This window comes from Pleurodeles waltl, chromosome 6 (genome assembly GCF_031143425.1).
Source record: "Pleurodeles waltl isolate 20211129_DDA chromosome 6, aPleWal1.hap1.20221129, whole genome shotgun sequence".
Taxonomy (NCBI): domain Eukaryota; kingdom Metazoa; phylum Chordata; class Amphibia; order Caudata; family Salamandridae; genus Pleurodeles; species Pleurodeles waltl.
Window position 1 is genome coordinate 541311654 of NC_090445.1, and position 21914 is coordinate 541333567.

The following is a 21914-nucleotide window of genomic DNA, read 5'->3' on the forward strand; positions in this document are numbered from 1 at the left end:
AAGGCCCCTGAGCTAAGTACATCCGCACATGAGGTTTGAAGGGGACACGTTTGACACTTCAGCATGTCTTCTTACTTTCCACCAGCCTGATACCACCTGCTGGGAATCAACCTCCTCACATATTTCTCCACTTGCTGGGCTTCAGTGAACTGCAGTGCCCGGTGCTGCCCTACCAACAAGTGGGTCTCTTGGGTCATTACCCACTTAAGGTGTGCTGCCTCAGTGGCTATCCTGCTCTGCCTTTTTCCACCTTATCAGCTCTCACTCAAAACACAGAACTCCTCCTGGCATCTCTTCAGCCTTTATTCACCTTCATGTGGGCTGCAATCGACACGCCATTGCTTCTACTCAGTTGTCAGGAGTCAACCACTCCAACAGGGGGCAGAAAGCAGTGTTAATTAAATAAGCCCCTTGGAGCTCACAGGACCCTTACTTCTTCAGCTGCTTTCTTGGTCACGCCCCTGTTACACCTGCCGGCAAAAGTCACAAGAGCGGAGCCATGGTTCCACCCAGGTGGTACGTTTGGCATGCAGGAAAGATTCCCTGTCTGCTTCAGTGGAACTGTCTATATTGCCAAGGAGTTTTTTTTCTCCTTTGGGTCCTTTTCCTCCTAAATGGGATGCCCTTAAGAAGACATGCAACACATTTCAATGTTAAGTACTTTTTGGCACCATGGCTACTGGGAAAAGTAGTCTTTCTTTAGGCAGTCATAGCGTCCATCCTTTGTTGTGGTTTTACTTTTACACAGAAAAGGTGCTTTACTTCATACACAACTAAATATTGAGCATCAAATTACAAATCTACATATTAAAAACAAGGACGCTGGCTTTTCCTGATCTACTGATCTGTGCCAGAAGATCTTTTATGTTAAGCTATTTAAAGCCCCATCCAATGATGTCTGGTATGGAGTTTACTCAGTAAAATCTCTTCCTGTTGTATTTGTTACATAGTTTACAATGTAACTTCTCCACATTCTATTTTACAGAGAGCTCGTAATGTGAACCCCCTTCCCATTGTATTTGTCCGCGTTTCCAGTGTAAATCGAATTCCTATTGTATTTTTCACACATTACCACTGTATGTGGCACAGAAACTACGTTATCAATTTCTCTTTTAGCTACGAGTAACTGAATTAATTTGTACACGGACTGACACAGCTGCTGCCAAGTCAGATGCCCCTAAAGAAGATCGACAGAGGGGTGGGGATGCATCATCTAGGATTCCTTACTGCTTTTTAAAAACATTGTGATTGAGAGCTCTGTTAGATCAGCTAAAGCTGCCAGATGTAAAAATAAATGTTGATGCTTCCTGCAGGAAGAGGGACAAATATGATCAGTGAGAGAAATGGCTTACAATATCGTTCACCCTTTTAGATTTAATTTAAAATGTTGCATTTCAGAATCCATACATTCATAGTTAATATCATTGCCTTTCTAAGAACACCCCTTACCTTTCTGCGCTTATTCATTATGTATGCATTTAACAATATTTATTGTTATAAAGCCAGATTAATTGATCCATTCTTAATGTAAACATTTAGGAAATTACTTCAGTTTGATTTGTTTGATCATAATATACCTGCTTGTTATAAACAGTTAGGAAAATGACCATAGTATAGTCATTATTTTCATTCATTCATTTGTAAGCATCTAAGAAACACTAAACAACTCCTATTCATTGCTTTGCCTCTTGGCTTGTCCACTTCAGAGCGTTGGGTGCTATCCAGTGGAACTGGAGAGAGGACCTAGAGGCTTTGGCTTTAGCCTTCGTGGGGGAAAGGAATACAACATGGGACTCTTTATCCTTCGACTCGCTGAAGATGGTCCTGCTGTCAAAGATGGGCGGATTCATGTAAGTTTGGTGCTGTGCACTCTGCACGCCTGTTATTAAAATTCAAGTCTCTGATTGGAAAATCTCAGTAAACCTAGGATAAGTGAGCAAGCACGGCCTTTAGGCCTCCTGGTGAACAGACAGCAAGAAAGAGTTACACCATTTGTATTGTAATGTATATAAAATCAAATGCCTTATGAGAGTAAATATAGTTTTGAGCCATAATTGTAACAGCCTTCTACAGACATCTGTCCACCAAAAGCATTAATTTTAAAATCACAGTTCTAAATGCCAAATAATCATAAAAGTACAAATCTGGTTGTGATGAAGCAATTGTTACATTAGTCACAGTTGTTATCTTTGGAAGTAGAGAGACCAGAAGCATATATAAATAAATAGCCCAGCATCACCACTCCATACATTTTATAATATGTATTCTAAGTTTAGTATGAGGGGTGCACTCAAATTTGCCATAACGTTTTACCAGAGGCGCATGGATATATGTCGAGAGTAGAGTTTCGAAACCTAAAACCTCTAAAATGAATTTCACATTTAACCACACTCATCGTTCAGATCCGTGAAATGGGATGTTAAGTCACTCTTTAGAAGTCACACATATAAATTCTGTGTTTTTTAATGGAATATCATTGGGGAGCTATTAAGAACAGCCTCTCTGTACCCTGGATTAGTTATTCCTAACAAATTCAAGATTGTACTAACCATACAAACAAGATATTTGTACTAGTTTTTGTGAGAATTCAGGCTGTTAATGCTAGATATTGGTATAACTGGTACACTGCTTGATACATCAGAGATCAGGTCACAAAGCCCTGCAAGGCGATCCCTTTTTGCACCACGAAGCAGCACAAAATGGCCATACGGCTCTATTCACAAAATACTACAACTCCCTTTCATGTGTTATCTTGTCATTTGCAACAGCAGTGTTGATATGAAGAGGCCTTAGCATTTCAGTCACAGGTTTGTGGTCCACATTTCCTTTTTTAAGTTGAGCATAGCAGCATGCAAGCGCTGTTCGTCTCTACATGTTCTAATCTGTTCTGTGGGCTTTAACCACACCCATCTCACGCCCATCACTTTCATTGGTTCCCGGGCCTGCCTTTCAAAAATCCCTTGATGTTGTTGGTAAATGCTTTACATTTATTCTGCCTTGAGGCTGGTTTGTTACCGCCTTGGAGTCCCTGTTACATGGAAGTATTGCACCGGCTGCCATGTAACTTAATGTAGTGCACTATTTTTCTCTTTTGCTTTGCCACTTCGTGCTATGTTGTTTCTTCCTCTCCCTTGGTTTTGGGCATCTTGTTGTTTCTTTGCGATGTGTGCAGGGCTTTTTTTTTTTTTTTTTGCAGTTTTATGTAGCGCAAACTCGACATAAAGATATTAGAGCACCTTATTATTATTTTTTTTGCAGTTTTATGTAGCGTGAACCCGACATGTAGGTATTGGAGCGTCTTATTTATTTAATTTACAGTATTATACAAAGGTATTACAGAGCTTTACATGAGAATCGGTTACATCAGTTCCCAACCTGTGGTCCAGGGACCCATGGGGGTCTGTGAAGCCTTCTCAGGGGGTCCGCGAGAGCCTACAAAATTAAACAATATTAACAAATATTGACAAATTAGGTCCCCAGCTTCCAGTAATGTCTCAGGCGGGGGTCCCCGGATTCCAATGATGATTTAGTGGGGGTCCCTGGAGCATTAGTGTTAAAGTTGGGGTCCACAGAAATCAAAAGGTTGGGAACCACTGTGTTACATTACACAAGAACACATTTGCCCAAAATCACAGGATGTTGAGCTTGCGCCGAGGCTCGAACCGTGTTTCTCAGCTTCAAAGTCGGCAGCTCTGGGTCTTACCCTACATCTTCTTGCTTAGGGTTCTTTGTCTGGTGCGTGTGGGGGCAGTCTGGGAATAACTAGTTATTAACTCTTGTTATTACAGGTTCTGACAATTCATAGCGCCGCAAAGCAGGTGCCATTCTTAATAAAATCGCTATAATTCATTTGCATCATTCTTGCAGATATGAAGGGGTGAAAAAGCTATGTTAGGATTGTGGTCTATGACATTGTCGTTCTGCCAAGACCTCTGCAGTGCATTAACCAACTGACTTGAGGAGAGCTTAACGCTAGGTGATAGCACGTGCTCTTGATAACCTCCGGAGGGTCACCAACCAAGCAAATAGGTTAGTTCTAGGCAAGAAGATGGCGAAAGGTGTTGTCTCCAAAATGGTGCGAAAGCAGTTATGACTCCAGACACAAGCACCCCACAGCCTCAAGCTTGATTGCAAAAAACATCTAGCCTTTGGATGTAAATTGGGCCTCATCAAATAGAGTTCAGTTAGTGCGAACTCAATACAAAGGTATTGTAACACTTTACATGAGATCCGGTTACATTACACAAGACACATTTATTTTTGGTAGTAAGGGGAAATTAAGTGATTTGCCCAGAATCACAGGACGTTGAGTCGGCGCTGAGACTCGAACCATGTTCCACAGCTCCAAAGTCACAGCTCTGGCCCTTGGGCCACATATTCTCCCTTAGAGTTCTTTGTCTGGTGATTGTTCGGAATGTCTGGGAATAATTCGTTTTTTTATATAGCGCTTAATAATGATAGGTTCTGCCATTTTATAGCGCTGCCAAGCAGGTGCCATTCTTAACAACATTGCTATAATTCATTTGCATCGACCTTGCAGAGTTGAAGAGGTAAAAATCCTATGTCAGGATTGTAATATGTGACATTCTCGTTCTGACTTGAGTAGAGCTTAACACTAGGTGATAGCACGTCTTCTTGATAACCTCCAGAGGGTCACCAATGAAGCACATAAGTTAGTTCTAGGCAAGAAGATGGAGAAAGGTGTTGTCTCCAGAATGGTGGAAAAGTTGTTGTGGCTCCAGACCCAAGCACTTCACTGACTTAGGCTTGATAGCAGAAAAACATCTAGCCTTTGGATGTAAATTGGGCCTCTTCAAATAGAGTTCAGTTAGTAGAGGCAGTCATTTTCCTAAGCCTGTAGTGCAAAGAAGCTATCACAATGGTGCCACAGTGAGAGGAGCAGCGTATCATAGGGCACAAAAGTGGAGCAATCTCCATCTCTTCCTCCTCTCAGAATTCACTGGTGTCATGGCTTTGACAGTCCCCTCACAGCTACTGCATCCTTGCAGATGTCGTTTCTAGAAGCGCTATCCAAAACAGCACTCGAATAGCACTGCTTCCTGTTTGAAGAAGCCCTACCTCGAATACTCCCCACTGTCACAGGCGCAGAGCGCTTTCTCATTACCCTCGGGACTCCTGTGTGTAATATCAAAGCCATTCTGTAGGAATGAGGCAAAAACACTCCCAAGATGGCAGCCTTGTTGTGTCCTCTCTCCTGCAGCGACAGGCCTTGGAGGGTTGCTGTGGCACCTGGTATACATCCACTACACTCCAAACCACAACCCATAGGTACAATAGCTCTAACTCTTACAAATCCAAGACCTATTGTATTGCAAATGCTTGTTAGCATGTATATGATTTAAAACAGTGGGTTATCTCATTGAATTCTCAACACTTAACCTTAGTTTATGAAAATCTTTTAAAGGCATCATAATTATATTTAAATAGAAAATAAATATAAATTGCTAATGCGAAGAGGTTAAAGTGTTATTGAGCTGTGCACTCTGTCTGATCAACCATTTACAAATGTAGATAACTTGTAAAATAGGAGATGTGGAGCCTTGCATGGACCTTGAATAAGGTATGCTAGTCTTCAATAGGAATTAAACCAAAAACCAGACAAACTTCAGATCTACGGCTTTGGCTGACTACTTTCACAATTGAGTAAATGGAACAAAGTAGTTAAAGCTGCCACTTAATAGAATATACTCGATTAATAGCATTTTTTGGCCCTTTAATTGTACTCCCCGAGTTAAATCCCTAAGGTTTAGTTCAAATTTTCCAGTTGTCTCTTGGTGTTGCTCCCCAGACATATACATTCACCTGTATCTCTGCCCCTGCAAATCATGGCCATCCACTAGAAGCACCGTTTTAGACCCTTCTAATCACACCAAGTGACCATGAACTTACACTTTGCATCTCATAGCCTTCAAATTCTATCCTTCACTATTTGAGATCTTCGAAATCCTGTCCAGACAGAGGCTAGAAACTAGAACATGCACATGAAACGTCATGTAGGGGAGACCGTTTCCACCAGCATCTGTTTTAGTCCAACTCTCTAATCCAGTACACTTCACTGCTGCATACTTCAGTTGCCTTTGCGACTAAGATCTTAAACATTTTGTAGGTAAACCTTCATCTGCACCCCAAAGAATGTGTTAAGTTGTATGTGCCCACATCTTCCTTACCAATTGCAGTCTTAATGACAGTGCACCCTAAAATGGTCTGAAGACGCCACTCCTCAATAATCTACCCCTACTCACACCCACACCCCTGATTCCTGGGTTTTTAACTTAAGCACTCTCTCTTGACTCTCCTATCAATCAGATCCATCTTTGAGTTCTGGAAGGTTTACCCAGGGACCCCTGATCTACATATCTTTGTCCTCTCGCTTCCTGAAGCCTCTATTATCACCTCTACCCTTGGGCCCTCACAAAGCAGGGACACAGGTATACTGAATAGTCTATGCACTCATGTGAAAAGCTTCATGTGGTCGTGTTTCCTCTTTACTAAAAACCTTGTTAATTGCCTTTTGTTACAACTGTCAGCCTTGGGGTGGTCTTCCCCAAACCTTTTGCCTCACTCCTCCATATTTTTCTGTTGTTATTTTTGTTGGTCGTAGGACTCTATGCACTTTACCACTGCTAACCAGTGCTGAAGCTTGTGTCCTTACTCTTTAAAACATGTTAGTATTGGCATGTCCCTGATTGGTATATTTAAGTTACTTATAAGACCCTAGTAAAGTGGTACTACATGAACCCAAGACCTGTAAATTAAATGCTACTAGTGGGCCTGCAGCACTTATTGTGCCAACCACCTAATTAGCCCTTTAAATATGTCTCAGGCCTGCCATTGCCGACTGTGTGTGCAGTTTTAAACTGCCATTTCAGCCTGGCAAAATAAACATTTTGCTAGGTTTAAACCTTCCTTTTAAATACATACAAGTCGCCCGTAGGGTAGCCCTAAACAGCTCACAGAGCTGGGTGCGGTGTATTTAAACAGTAGTAGATGTAATTTTGAGTTTTTCATGTCATGGTAGAGAAAAACCCTTAAATCAGTTTTTCACTACAAGAAATTATGCCGACCCATAGGATAACATTGGTGTTACCTTATTACATTTAATAAGCTGTAAATTCCCAATGGGAACAGTTAAATAGTTCATGATTGGTGTCTTTGGAATTGTAATAATGATGACAATTAGATGTTTAGGTACAATTGTGAAAATGCCATGTTTAGATATTTGACATTTTCCTGCCTTAGCAGTGCCTGCAACCTGTCTCCAGGTAACATGTCTAGGTGTAGTTGGTCATTGTAAATTCTTCCTAGACAGTCACACAATAGAGAGCTTAAGTGTGCCTGGATGGACCATCACTAGCAGGAGGAGAGGGTAGACTTAGGCACAGCCACACTCACTCCTGAATAGTCTCTGACCTGCCTTCACACACAGTATTGCATACCCTTTGTAATTAGTCTGAAGCTAGGGCAGGGGAGGTAGGAAACCTGGGCACGTCAAAGAGAAACCTCTAGAAGCTTATTCAACCTCAAAGGAGGCTCCAGGTATAAATATAAATATTCGGCAACCAGTCTTCAGGACACTTCTGGACCTGTGGAAGACTCTGCCAAGCAGAAGGACTGCTGGACTGTTACCCGAGCGACTGCTGCCTCCTGTCCTTTTACCTGGGTGAGAAACACTGGGCCTGCAGCCTGTATCCAGGACCACCAGAGTGACTCCAAGGGCTAGTCTCTTGTTACATCACTTGGACTCTGCAACAGTGAGTTCTACCCTGCCCAGTGGTTCAACGCCACTCCTGTACCTTGGAAGTGGGCCTGAAATTGCTCTACTAGCCCACCTGTGGATCCAGCAGAACCAACACATCGCTTCTGCTGTTCGGTACAACCATGAGCAAAACCAATGTAACGCCTCTGCTGTGAGGATTGCAAGGACTCTGCATCGACCTCACAGCCTCATCAGAACTGCCACTGCACAACTCATCCTTGATGCAGGCCATCACATCACAAGCCTCTCCTCGACGGCTATGACCCAGGACCTCACATCACAGCCCCTTGGAACTGATGCTGTGCAATGCATCCCCAACTCAGACCTCACATCGCCTCAACGCTGGAGCTCCGCAAACAGGATTTAAGGCACTCTTGTATAGTGGGCCTAACTGGATCCCTGTAGCTGATCTGTGCTCCATCACAGTCGGCCTGACTTGTGACTTTGCCCCAGTCTGGTGCAGTCCGATATCCACGATTGGCGCTTTGCACTTTTTGATGCTATTTTCACTAAAAGCTTTAAACCTGCATATTTCTGGTTCTACTAATTGGATTTTTGTTGTTTTGGTCTTATCTTATTTATTAAAATGTACTCTATTTATCTGATGTGGCATCCTTTTTGTGGTGTGTTTTCACTTAGATACTGTTTGAAGTGTTGCACAAATACTTTACACATTGCCTCTGAGTTAAGCCTGACTGCTCTATGCAAAGCTACATGAGCTGAGGCATGAGTACAGGTTAATTTAGGGGTTGCTTGTGAATTCACCCTGACATGGATTGTGGTTCGTGCTTAGGTAGGGCTTCCACCCCCTCAATCAGCATCCCAATTTCTTAGACTTTTGTTACCTCTGTTCCTGTTGGACAAAATCCTGAGAGCTATAGTCTACTTACATACTTAGCCGTAGAATCATCAGTCTTAGTCTCATCAGGACCTCTCCATTTTTTAAGAAACTGATGACAGATCAGGCCCCTGCCCCGACTACGACTTTTGACTTAACTACCCTAAAGTCACCTTTCATGACATATGGAGTAGGGTAGCATACACGCGGAGACAGAAATGACTTCCTCTGTTGAATGTGCACTTCGACCGCCCTCTAGTTTGCAGCCTGCCCGATTTGAATGTTAGGGTGTGAGGCTCAAGTATAAACTACACAAAGCCAACATTCCTGCCCATACTTTAATGGCCCCTTTGGGGAGCTGCCCCTGCAACAGTTTCCTGTTCAGTAAATTCACCTAACAGTTTCATACACACAGTACAGATAAACAGTAACCATCATCATATATCTCACAGCCACAAATGATCCCGCTGATGTTTATCAGAGCATCGGTCTGGAGAGAAATTCTCAGTAAAATGAGAGAGTGTAATAGCTGCTTGATATGTAGCAAAAACTCAACTGCCGTGTGCTATATAACTGGTTGTGGAAGTTGGCCTGGAAAACTGTTTCATTTTCGTGCAGTAAAATGAGCAGTAATTACTTATTTGAAAATTAGAAGGCTGCCGTTCTATGAACCCCCTGTGTCTGGTGTTGGTACATGGCACGTTCTGCAGAAATTTTCCCACTGATCATTCCTGCTTAGGTGTTCGGTGCGTGGTAAGACCACCGCATATGTATAGGCACTTGCCCTAAAGAGAGGGAGGGCACTTGGAAAGAATGACGGGTGCACAACCAAAGCTGAACATCTTCCCATGCTGCAACCCTCGTTTTACAAAGTCCAATCCTTTCATAGCTGTGCCCTTTGAGGAGCTTGGGAAATGGAAAGAGGAGCCAAGGCTCGCATTCTTAGTAACAGACACCCTCAAACCCAGCAGGGCAAACTAAATTGATGCGTCCTTAAAAATAAACTGTTGCTATCCATGGGTGGTAGCTCCAGACTTGAAATCGCACAAAATCTTTAAAACCACAATCGTTTGAAGATATGATGTCCCTTATATTGAGAAAATAATAGGTGGTAGCTCTCGATTGCTCTCTTGCTCGGCGCCTTGGACAGCTGTGCATGCCACCCATGCTCATTATGGCGCAGCATCACCAGCGTGGTGTCTAAGCTGCCCCCATCGAGATCATCTTTACACCCCAAAGGCCCTTCAGTTGTACTCCGTCATGTTTCTCGAGTATTACAAGCTACATTACGAATGCACTTAAATCTATGATCATAACGATATAGCTGCAAGCAGCCAAGAAGAGAAGGAGATTGAGGAAAAATTGCCCTGGCCCTTAAAACTGTGATGGGGGGGTTGGGGGGCAATAACCTGAACCGCAGCCTCGCTCTCACACTCCTTTCTTCTGCTCCAGTGCACGTTGAGATGTGTGTGGCACCTCCTTGGCAGCCTACGGGCTTTTACACACAGAGTCTGGGCTCTGTGACCTCGGAAATTGAAAGGCATTAGACAAGCCCGGATGAAACGTGCTTTTTTTAATCAAAAGGCTAGTTATTCTGCTCATTGCTCAGTTTAACGTGTGGCTCTTACCAAATTAATGATTCTCAGTTTAATGACCAGATACTGAAAGGCTGAATTGGCCATGCATGTTGCAGCAGCATTTTACTCACCCAGCAAGTTTAGCGGCTACTGGAAATCCCAGGGCAGACGGGACCCTGACAGTATGGATATTCGTTTTTAGGTCAGGCTTGCCAGACCTATATAGTTCAGGTCGGCTTTTGGTCTGACCCCTTCAGCCATCGGCTTGTTTGGGTCACCCCCCCCCCCACCTTCAGCAAGTGCTTTGAGACAGCATCAGTTACATCATGGGCTAGCCCAGAGGTCCATGCGTCCCTGACCTCATGCTAGTGGCAGTTCGAGATCGATTGTGCAATGGCTCTTAAATGATGATGCCTGTGAGAAAACAGGGCTGATTGCAGAGGCCCCATAACTTTTTGCCCCCATTTTCCTCTTTTTGCTGGTGTTTTCCTGACTTTGATGGTGCCCTGGGTACTGCTAACCAGTCCCAGGGCCTGTGCTCTGTGTAAAATGGATATGCAAATTAGGCTAATTATAATTGGCTAAGTTAACCTACCTATAAGTCCCTAGTATATGGTAGGGCATGTAGGTTTATGGACCACAGCATAGGTGGTGCACACCTAGGTGCACTGCTGAGGTGCCCAGTGTCATTTTAAAAGCAAGCCTGCCTTGCTGGCTGCTTTTAAATTAAAGTTATATGCAAATTCGACTTTGGAATTAAAGGTACTTCCAAAGTCTTAAACTACCTTATTTTTACATATAAGTCACCCCTAAGGTGTGCCCTATGTGCCCCTAGGGCTGGGTGCCATGTAACTATAAGCAGGGACTTTATAAAAATAGATTTATAAGCCCTGGTGAGGTAAAAACAGCCAAATTCGTTTTTCCCTCATTGAAGTAAATGGCCTTCATAGGCTAGAATGGGCAGACTTTATTTTAAAGTCTCCTTAAATGTTACATACCAAGAATTTGGTATCAAATTGATTGTTATAATAAATCCCACAACTTCCAGTTGTTGGATTTAATATAACTAGTTCAGGTAAAAAGTTTAGACTTTACCTAAAAAGTTGCCAATTTCAGCTCTGCATTGTTTTTGCTGCTGTGCTCTGATTGGCCAGCCTGCAGCAGCTTCTGCCAGGCTACCTTGATGAGGTGTGAAGTGGCCTGACTTCACCCAAAGGAATGTGCTTGGGGGAGAGAATCTCCCCTCAGCAGATGGTGAGGCAGGAAGGGGGAGGGCTGCCAAACTGGTCTTCAAAGGCAGAGAAGGACATTTGCAGCACCCAACAACACCCCCACATCCTGCAACCCCAGACAATTAGGTGCCCCCTTAATTAGATTAGGAGAGGGCAGGAGAGGGGTGTGTTTATGATTTTTAGCCACACCAGTGGGTGGGCTCAGCCAGATCTATCCTCCAAAAATCAGATTCATCCATTTTGGATTTTTAGAGACTGTTGCCTTCTGGGATGGATTTTTGCCACACTTCCCAGGAAGTGGTCATCACAGGGGGACGACCCTGTCCCTGATTGGAGAACCAGGACCCCCCTGCTTTTCACCCAGGAGCAAGGATAAAAGTGGCAGACCTGCACCCACACCTCAGATCCCCTCCAGAATTCAACAAGAAAGGAACTTAAGGAGAAGGACTGCCCTGCTGGACCCCTGGCCTGCACCTGGAACCTGCACTCAGAAGGACTGCACCAGCTGCACACTTGGGCTTCACCACAAGAAGGACTTTGCCTAGCTTCAACTGGTTCAAGGAGGGACTCCCTGTTTGCTACAGGTGAAAAATTGGTAAACCAGAGTCCCCTGCACCAACTCCTGAAGAAAGCAACCAGCTGACCACTGTCCAGTGGCCAAAAAGGAGTTTGCGCCAGGTGCATTCTGGGAGTTGAAGTCCGCACCCCCAAGGACCATCACAGAACTTCTGGACCCTTGGGGTGAGCTGTGGACCCCAAAAGAACCTTGAAAGAACATCTGGGTGAAGCCCCAGAAGTTTGGAAAAGATTGGAGAATTTTTGAAAAAAAAGCTCCATAAAGTGACCGACCCGACGTGGAAATTCTAGCCGGCTTGCCTCAACCGCGACCCGGCCTGACTTCGTGGTTCGTCCCGGTAAAGAAAAACATCCAAAAAAGAGACTAAGTCCGAACGTAAAAAGTTGACCGGGACCTCCCAGCCATCGTATCCGAGAAGGGCTCCATGGACGTCGGATCAAGATCCAGGTTTACCCCGGTCGAAGGATTTTCATCTCGAAAAAACGACTAAGTCCGAAGGTAAAAATCACCACTGAGGAAACCGACTTCGCGTATCCGGACAAGGGCTCCAGGAGGTCGGATTCAACTGGCAGGTTCGTCCCGGGGAAGAAAAACATCAAAAAAGAGACTAAGTCAGAAGGTAACTTTTTAACCGAGGCCTCCCGCGACTTGTAGCCGAGCAGGGCTCCATCGCGGTCGGCCTGAAAGTTTGACTTTGCCCCGGTCCTGGTGCAACCAGATGACCCGATTGGCGCTTTTTGTTTCTAAGCGCTAGAAAATAATAATACTTTAAAAATTCATATCTCCGGTTCCCCTGAACCGATTTTAATCGTTTTTGTGTCATTTTAAAGATAAAAATATAAGCTATTTTTATAAATTGGTTTTGGATTTTTAAACTGTTTCCTGTGTTTTATTTAATTACTGTTTTGTGATATTTGAATGCTTTACACTTTGTCTCCTAAGTTAAGCCTTGACGCTCGATGCCAAGCTTCCAAGGGTAGAGCTGGGATTAATTTACTGAGACCTAACTGTACCTATGTGGAGGTTAGTGGCTGGTTGCTAGGTGTAGGTACCTACCTGCCCTACCAATAACCCATTTTCCAACATAATTGGAAGCAGCGACGGGATCCTGTACTTGTGTTCAATATCACGTTACAGTTTTAGGTAAAACAAATTAAAAATCCTTTAAATTGTCCTAGTGCAAAAATTGTTTTTAATTTTTAATTTGGATTAATTTCAATTATTGAATTTTTGTAATTTTTCTAAATTCTTGTTTCCAATTTTTGCAAAAAGTTTTTGTTGACACAAAACTAGGGAACCATGGAGCTTGATCTGGCTAGCCTACCCACACTGACAGTAGTCCAGCTTAGGGGGTTGTGTATTGAAAGAGGGTTGCCTGCAACCACTGATCTCAGGAAGCAAATCCTGATCACATCCCTGACAGCATGGGCTGAGGCCCAAGAGGTAGAGTCAGAAGAAGCTCCAGAGGAGGGAGAAAGTAGGGAGGATGCAAGCTCTAACCACTCAGGGGAGGGAAGGCATCTGAGCCTAAGTGAGGATGAGGAAGAACGGTCCTCAGTAGATACAGTCACTAGGGGCAGACCCAAAGCTAGTGGTGGGAAGGGGGTCCTTTCAGGAGGAGAGAACCCATCCATCAGAGAAAGAGAGCTGGAGGCCCAGCTAGCATACATAGCTTTGGAAGCAGAGAAGCTGGCCCTAGAAAAGAAAAAGTGGGCATACAAAGAGAAAAGAGATGGAAGCAGCGATAAAGAAGCTGAGGTGTCCATGGGTGGGGGAGTTTGCCCCAGATTACCCAAGGGGGTGGTTCCTGCTTATGTAGAGGGGGATGACATAGATAAGTGGCTAGGGGCCTTTAAGAGGGCACTCCAAATGAGAAGGGTTAGGCCTCAATACTGGGGTTCCCTTTTGTGGGAGTTGGTCCCCAACTCAGGGAGGGATAGGCTTCTGATCTTAAGGGGGGGGGAGGCAGATTCATACCCTAGTATGAAGAAGTGCTTAGCCAAGAAGTTTGGTCTGACCCCAGAGCAATATAGAATGAAGTTCAGGGACACCCAGAAGGTCAGTACCCAGTCTTGGGTTGACTTTGTGGACATTTCACTAAAGGCACTAGAGGGCTGGATTATTGGTAACAAAGTAGATACTTATGAGGGGTTATACAATCTGATCATGAGAGAGCACATCTTGACCAATTGTATCCAAGAAAGGTTACGCCAGCATCTAGTGGACTCTAAGCAGACCAACCCTAGAGAGCTAGGGGAGGCAGCTGATGAGTGGTTGAGAACCAGGGTGGTTGTCAAGTCCCAGGGGGGAGACTCCAAGAAGGGGGGGACAGGTCCCCAAAAACCTAAGGAGGGAGGTGGTAAGCCCACCACAGAGACTCCCTCTGTACCCCAGAACCCTAAGAAGGAGGAGAGTAAATCCCACTCCCACTCTGACAAGCAGAGACAGGGAGACCCAGGGTTAAAAAAACTCTTGGACAGTAGGGCTTGCTTTGACTGTCAGCAGACAGGTCACTTCAGAGGAGATGCAGCCTGTCCAAAGAAGGTGGTTAGCATTGGGCTGTCCAGTGTAGCCATAGAGGAGGATTCCTCAGAAGATGAAGTCCTCCTAGCATTGTGCTGGGAGACAGGACCAGATGGTAAGCTGGTGATCCCTGAGGGTGGGAGTAGGCACTTCCACCACATTCAAGTGAATGGGATCCCTACCACTGGCCTGAGGGACACCTGTGCCAGTCACACTATAGTGAGTGACCGGTTAGTGACGCCAGACATGTATGTCCCAGGAAAGACAAAGAAAGTCAGGATAGCCACAGGGGAGGTCACCTCCAAACCTGTAGCCATAGTGCCCCTAGAGAGGGAGGGTATCCTTGACTGGATTAGGGTGGTAGTCAGTGCTGACCTCCCCCTAGATTGTATCCTGGGCAATGACCTCCCAGAGGTGAGTCTGGTCACAGATGGGGTGGTCGCCCAGGGCGCCCCCCCAACCCAAAGTCCTGGGGAGTCAGTCCCTACAGTTAGGAGACAGGGGTCCCCAAGAAAAGGAAAGAAGAAAAGGAAGGGTAGGCCACTCTTAAAGAGAGTTCCAGGGAGCCAAGGGCCCTCTGCCCCAGTAGGGGGGAGCCCAGAGTTGGCACTGGTGAGGCCTCACCTGACCCCAAGGAAGTCCTGAGTAGTCAGGCAGCTGTCCAGATGCAAGGTGTTGCCCCTGCACTGACAGAAGGGAGAGTGGAAGGAGGGTGTCTGCCACAGGAGGTGGTAGCCCCCCACTCTAGACAGCAAGAGGGGTGCCATGACCCCAAAGATGCCCCTAAAGCAGCTCAGCCACCTGTCAGTGGAGAGCTTAGGGTGTGGTTCTGGGTACTGACAGCTGTCAGTAGCCTCTGCTGGGTGCTAGCCTTCCTGGCAGCACTGTACTTGGCCTGGGAGGCAGACCCCAGGGCCAATAGCAAAGTAGGCCCCCTGACCCTATTGGTCATGGTGGGGTTGCTCAAGTGTTGGGTGACCTCTTTGGGTAAGCTAGGTGTTGCCCTAGCAAAGTTAGGAGTAGGGGAGGTGGGCACCTCACTACCCAAGTTGGCAGAGAGAGAGGAGGAAGACCCCCCTAGAGGGAAGTTTCAGTTTGAGTTGGGTCCTTTTACTGTTGGGATGGCTTCACTACCCAGAGGGAGTGACCCTGACAGGAGGATATAAGGCAGAGTAGGCCCTGCAAAGGGACAGCCAGTTTTCTTCACTGTCTTCCTCGCCTAACAAGCCAGGAAGACTCTCCCAGGGTTGGGCTGAGTCTCCTGGATGTGTGGGCTGGGGGGGTTGTGTGAGAAAACAGGGCTGATTGCAGAGGCCCCATAACTTTTTGCCCCCATTTTCCTCTTTTTGCTGGTGTTTTCCTGACTTTGATGGTGCCCTGGGTACTGCTAACCAGTCCCAGGGCCTGTGCTCTGTGTAAAATGATATGCAAATTAGGCTAATTATAATTGGCTAAGTTAACCTACCTATAAGTCCCTAGTATATGGTAGGGCATGTAGGTTTAGGGACCACAGCATAGGTGGTGCACACCTAGGTGCACTGCCGAGGTGCCCAGTGTCATTTTAAAAGCAAGCCTGCCTTGCTGGCTGCTTTTAAATTAAAGTTATATGCAAATTCGACTTTGGAATTAAAGGTACTTCCAAAGTCTTAAACTACCTTATTTTTACATATAAGTCACCCCTAAGGTGTGCCCTATGTGCCCCTAGGGCTGGGTGCCATGTAACTATAAGCAGGGACTTTATAAAAATAGATTTATAAGCCCTGGTGAGGTAAAAACAGCCAAATTCGTTTTTCCCTCATTGAAGTAAATGGCCTTCATAGGCTAGAATGGGCAGACTTTATTTTAAATTTTAAAGTCTCCTTAAATGTTACATACCAAGAATTTTGTATCAAATTGATTGTTATAATAAATCCCACAACTTCCAGTTGTTGGATTTAATATAACTAGTTCAGGTAAAAAGTTTAGACTTTACCTAAAAAGTTGCCAATTTCAGCTCTGCATTGTTTTTGCTGCTGTGCTCTGATTGGCCAGCCTGCAGCAGCTTCTGCCAGGCTACCTTGATGAGGTGTGAAGTGGCCTGACTTCACACAAAGGAATGTGCTTGGGGGAGAGAATCTCCCCTCAGCAGATGGTGAGGCAGGAAGGGGGAGGGCTGCCAAACTGGTCTTCAAAGGCAGAGAAGGACATTTGCAGCACCCAACAACACCCCCACATCCTGCAACCCCAGACAATTAGGTGCCCCCTTAATTAGATTAGGAGAGGGCAGGAGAGGGGTGTGTTTATGATTTTTAGCCACACCAGTGGGTGGGCTCAGCCAGATCTATCCTCCAAAAATCAGATTCATCCATTTTGGATTTTTAGAGACTGTTGCCTTCTGGGATGGATTTTTGCCACACTTCCCAGGAAGTGGTCATCACAGGGGGACGACCCTGTCCCTGATTGGAGAACCAGGACCCCCCTGCTTTTCACCCAGGAGCAAGGATAAAAGTGGCAGACCTGCACCCACACCTCAGATCCCCTCCAGAATTCAACAAGAAAGGAACTTAAGGAGAAGAAGGACTGCCCTGCTGGACCCCTGGCCTGCACCTGGAACCTGCACTCAGAAGGACTGCACCAGCTGCACACTTGGGCTTCACCACAAGAAGGACTTTGCCTGGCTTCAACTGGTTCAAGGAGGGACTCCCTGTTTGCTACAGGTGAAAAATTGCTAAACCAGAGTCCCCTGCACCAACTCCTGAAGAAAGCGACCAGCTGACCACTGTCCAGTGGCCAAAAAGGAGTTTGCGCCAGGTGCATTCTGGGAGTTGAAGTCCGCACCCCCAAGGACCATCACAGAACTTCTGGACCCTTGGGGTGAGCTGTGGACCCCAAAAGAACCTTGAAAGCACATCTGGGTGAAGCCCCAGAAGTTTGGAAAAGATTGGAGAATTTTTGAAAAAAAGCTCCATAAAGTGACCGACCCGACGCGGAAATTCTAGCCGGCTTGCCTCAACCGCAACCCGGCCTGACTTCGTGGTTCGTCCCGGTAAAGAAAAACATCCAAAAAAGAGACTAAGTCCGAACGTAAAAAGTTGACCGGGACCTCCCAGCCATCGTATCCGAGAAGGGCTCCATGGACGTCGGATCAAGATCCAGGTTTACCCCGGTCGAAGGATTTTCATCTCGAAAAAACGACTAAGTCCGAAGGTAAAAATCACCACCGAGGAAACCGACTTCGCGTATCCGGACAAGGGCTCCAGGGGGTCGGATTCAACTGGCAGGTTCGTCCCGGGGAAGAAAAACATCAAAAAAGAGACTAAGTCAGAAGGTAACTTTTTAACCGAGGCCTCCCGCGACTTGTAGCCGAGCAGGGCTCCATCGCGGTCGGCCTGAAAGTTTGACTTTGCCCCGGTCCTGGTGCAACCAGATGACCCGATTGGCGCTTTTTGTTTCTAAGCGCTAGAAAATAATAATACTTTAAAAATTCATATCTCCGGTTCCCCTGAACCGAGTTTAATCGTTTTTGTGTCATTTTAAAGATAAAAATATAAGCTATTTTTATAAATTGGATTTGGATTTTTAAACTGTTTCCTGTGTTTTATTTAATTACTGTTTTGTGATATTTGAATGCTTTACACTTTGTCTCCTAAGTTAAGCCTTGACGCTCGATGCCAAGCTACCAAGGGTAGAGCTGGGATTAATTTACTGAGACCTAACTGTACCTATGTGGAGGTTAGTGGCTGGTTGCTAGGTGTAGGTACCTACCTGCCCTACCAATAACCCATTTTCCAACAATGCCCCTTTATTATCACAGTTTCCAGGGCAATCAAATTGACCGTCAAGCCCTCAACTCATCTGAACTTCACTGGATTTGTCAGCTTCCTTCCCCTCTTTTAGAACGGTTGTGACCTGGGAACCTAAAGGACGGGGCGCGCCTGCTTCAGAATCTTATACTGGGAAAAATATAGGGTAGTCTGTCCCCGTTAGTGTGAGAGACTGAAGCCCTCTGCCAGGGCAATTTAGAAACACAAACATCTTTGAGTGTTCAGTGTCTGGGACTTTGTTTTGTACATCTGGTCGGCAGGTTTTGATGTTTGACTAGGATTTAGCTTAAAGGTTGTTTTAATCATGAAAACTTCCTTTGCCATCCAAAATGTCACTTCAGAATTTCAGATGACTAGAGGTAATGATTTTTTTATTGCGATCTGAATTGCAGAACCGTTTCTCAGTTCATATAATGTTTTTATCATAAGCAGCCTACAAACTAAACAACTAATTCCACCCCTAAAGATTTAGCATGCATAATTTCATTAAGTCTTGACACACTGGAATACTCCCCATAGTCGTCAAGGTGTTTCTGACAATAGATGATGACTGCGGTATTAATTTCCCAGTATGTTTCTAAATTTATTGGGCTATTTCAAATAGAGCTTGAATGTTGCGGCAGTGTTGGTATTAACTAGTAATTATGCTCATGTACAAACGATTAGATCCCAGTTTGTTGTGATGTGTCGGCACTTTCCTCTCCTCAAGCAATACAATATTACAAAGAGAGAACCCAGAATGCAATGGTCTCACTGAACCTTCCAGTGCACTCCCACCACTATCCTATCCTGAGTGCCTAGTGGTGTTATTCTGTATAGGAGGCCCTAGTTGATCGTTACTAGTTATACCTAAACACCAGCGTCCACTTGTTTACACATTAGTACTTGAACCTATGTTTCCTAAGCCACGGCACGTCCAAGCTGTGAAGAAAGACTTCCTAGATCAACCTCTACCCACAGTCAACTATGAGCACATATGCAGAGAAGTGGAGCTTGGTCTTCTATCACAATTGGTCATTTCTCTCTTAACTTTCTTTTGCGTTAGCTGTATAACTTTAGTTTTACTTAGGGAATTGTCAGTGGCACTGCAAAAATAGTCAATGGCTTACAACCTTTTCATCTATAGGTATCCAGGTTCACTTTCAGCGTTAGTTGGTGACCGATTCCTCATAGTGAGAATAAACAATAAAATATCCTGTACATTGGAGGAAAACAGAAAGATACCCACCAAAGATGTTGAGCTTTTAGGATTCCAAGGTCCATGAGTGAGTAGCTAATCCAGTCTTGGTTTTATCTGTGAATTCTGGTATGTAGAGTACTGCACTTCTAAAGAGTTAAACAGGATTATTTTTTTCTGGCTACTTCTAACCACAGATTACTCACCTTTAGAATATCCCCCAGTGCTGGACAGGATCCAAAGGATTTCTTATTATAGTCCCCAGGGGCAAGTAAGTGGCTTCGTGTGGCGCCTCGTCAACTCCGCTCCCCCCTGGAAGTGACAACTGGTGCCACATATAAGCGTTACTGGAGTGCACTGATCACTGTTCCTTTCTTTCTGCACCCTCATATGTGGATCCGGAGTTACCTCCTAACTTTTTCTCGTCAGATGATGAGCTTCTACACTACATTTTTTTTCAGAGTGCTGCGGAACATGTCCCCTCCTAAAACTGCAGAGTTTAAGCATTTTAGGGACTGTTGCAAACAAATGTCGAACAGATCTTCACAACGTGTTGCTCAAGTGTTTAGGTTCATTTCATGCTCAAAGTTTGCCAAGAGTGTGCCCTGATGCACCCTAATTGAATCCGGCAATGCAAAGCCAAGCTGTATGTCTCCAAGCAACGCAGGAAGCTGTTTAAGACTCGCACAGGTATGGATCAATTCTCTCTGGGCCATTCTTGCAAGAGGTCATTGCCACAGTCCCAGTGTTTTGGGTAAGTCCATGTCCAAAAAGAAGCACAATAAGTCCAAACATGCCTTGTCCCAGCCTCGCCAGTCTCCGTCTGAGCAGGCACAATTACATCAAGGTGCCCTTCATTCTAGTTCCAGTTACCTACAAAGGAACCAATTCTGCTGCTGATCCCGATGCATCTTGAGTTCCAACATTCGTTGGTGGTGGTGGAACAGATTGAGGAGTTTAAGGAGGACTTGCTCTGCATCTTGTGCTTCTTGTGGGCTCTCTCTGGCATGAATGTGAGCCCCATGGATTCGCAAAGGCCTCCAGTAGGGTTACTGCCTCCAGGTTCACTCTTGGGCACTGTCTGTGCCTCCGGAACCCACTTCAGGTTCAACTCTGACTTTGGGGCCTGCTCCGCACCTGCACCACAATCCAAGCTTGTTCCTGGTGTATTTACATTCCGGGAGCACGTTGATCCCGTTGTTTGGTCCGACTTCAAATACGTCTTAACCTCGACCAAAGCTGCATTCATTTCCAATGCACCTGGCCCTGATATACTTTGACTCTGTAAGACAGTACCCGTTCCGCCCTCAAACGCTCCAACAGCTGTTCGGATCAGACTCTGACCAGATCTAACAAGCTTTTGGTGGTGATGGGGACAAATTCTTATTTATATCTGGACCTACAAGAGGCCAGTGAGCTGGACACTTCCCCTAACATGGTACTGAGTTCTCCTGGACCTTCCACAGAAAAGTCAGCTGCATTTGCTGTTGTCATTAGAGAAGCACCTGAAGTCTCAGATTTACAGTTATCTTCAGCTGAGGTACTAACCAACATCCTCACAGAAGTGTTACAAACCCAGACAGACCTCATCTGACCCTCTACTGCCGTTCAATGAAGCCCTGACCCATGCCCTAATGATAACTTAGGCTAAACCCTTCTCCTGCCTACTGTGAACAGGCAGGTGGTATGTCATCACACGCCCACTCCGGGTGACCCTAAGTTCCAGACTCATCACCCTTCCCCTGATAGCCTGGTAGTACAGGCCTCCACTAGAAGGGTTAACCCCAATTATTTTCCTTCTACTCTAATAGAGACAAAAAGAATTGAGTCTTCTGGGAAGAATATGTTTTCAATAGCTAGCCTCAGGTCAGTCAGCTCCACTTGTTTTCTGTGAAGGTACTCCCATGCATTGTGGGACATGGTCGCTTAGATCTTGCCAGCAGTCCCAGATTAATTTTGTGCCAACTTGTCAGAGACTATTCAAGATGGCCAGGATGCAACCAAGTATGTCATACAATCTAGCCTTGACAATACCGACTGTTTAGGCAGACTGGTTGGCACGAAGGTGCTGCTCAGATACCTGCATGGATGGCTTTTCAGGTGACAGTCAAGCGTTGCTTTTGAATATGCCTTTTAACAGGTTTCAGTTTTTTTTGCTAGAAAGCTGACTCTGTCCTGAGTCTTCCACACCTGCAACTCAGCATCCACACAAATTTCGCCTCTTTCGAGGCAGCGCTAGGGGTTTCATCTACATGTAGTGTCAAGGCCTACCACTCCAGCAACTTTCGGGCTCTGAGTAGGGGATCCAGCAGACAATATCCTGGATCTCAGGAACAGTGAACCTGCCAGTCAGTAGCCTCTCTGACAGCAACCTCTAAGCCACTTTTGTTTGCCCTTAGCATCACACAAC

At 45.3% G+C, this 21914-nt stretch overlaps 1 protein-coding gene across 2 annotated transcripts in view; it reads left to right on the forward strand.

The window, feature by feature from the left end:
- MAGI3 (membrane associated guanylate kinase, WW and PDZ domain containing 3) overlaps window positions 1-21914 on the forward strand; it is a 946614-nt gene that overhangs the window by 855689 nt on the left and 69011 nt on the right. For both annotated transcript variants that reach the window (XM_069238693.1, XM_069238692.1), the window contains exon 19: window positions 1707-1850. In XM_069238693.1, coding sequence (XP_069094794.1) covers window positions 1707-1850 — 144 coding nt within the window. The remainder of the gene's footprint in view (window positions 1-1706; window positions 1851-21914) is intronic.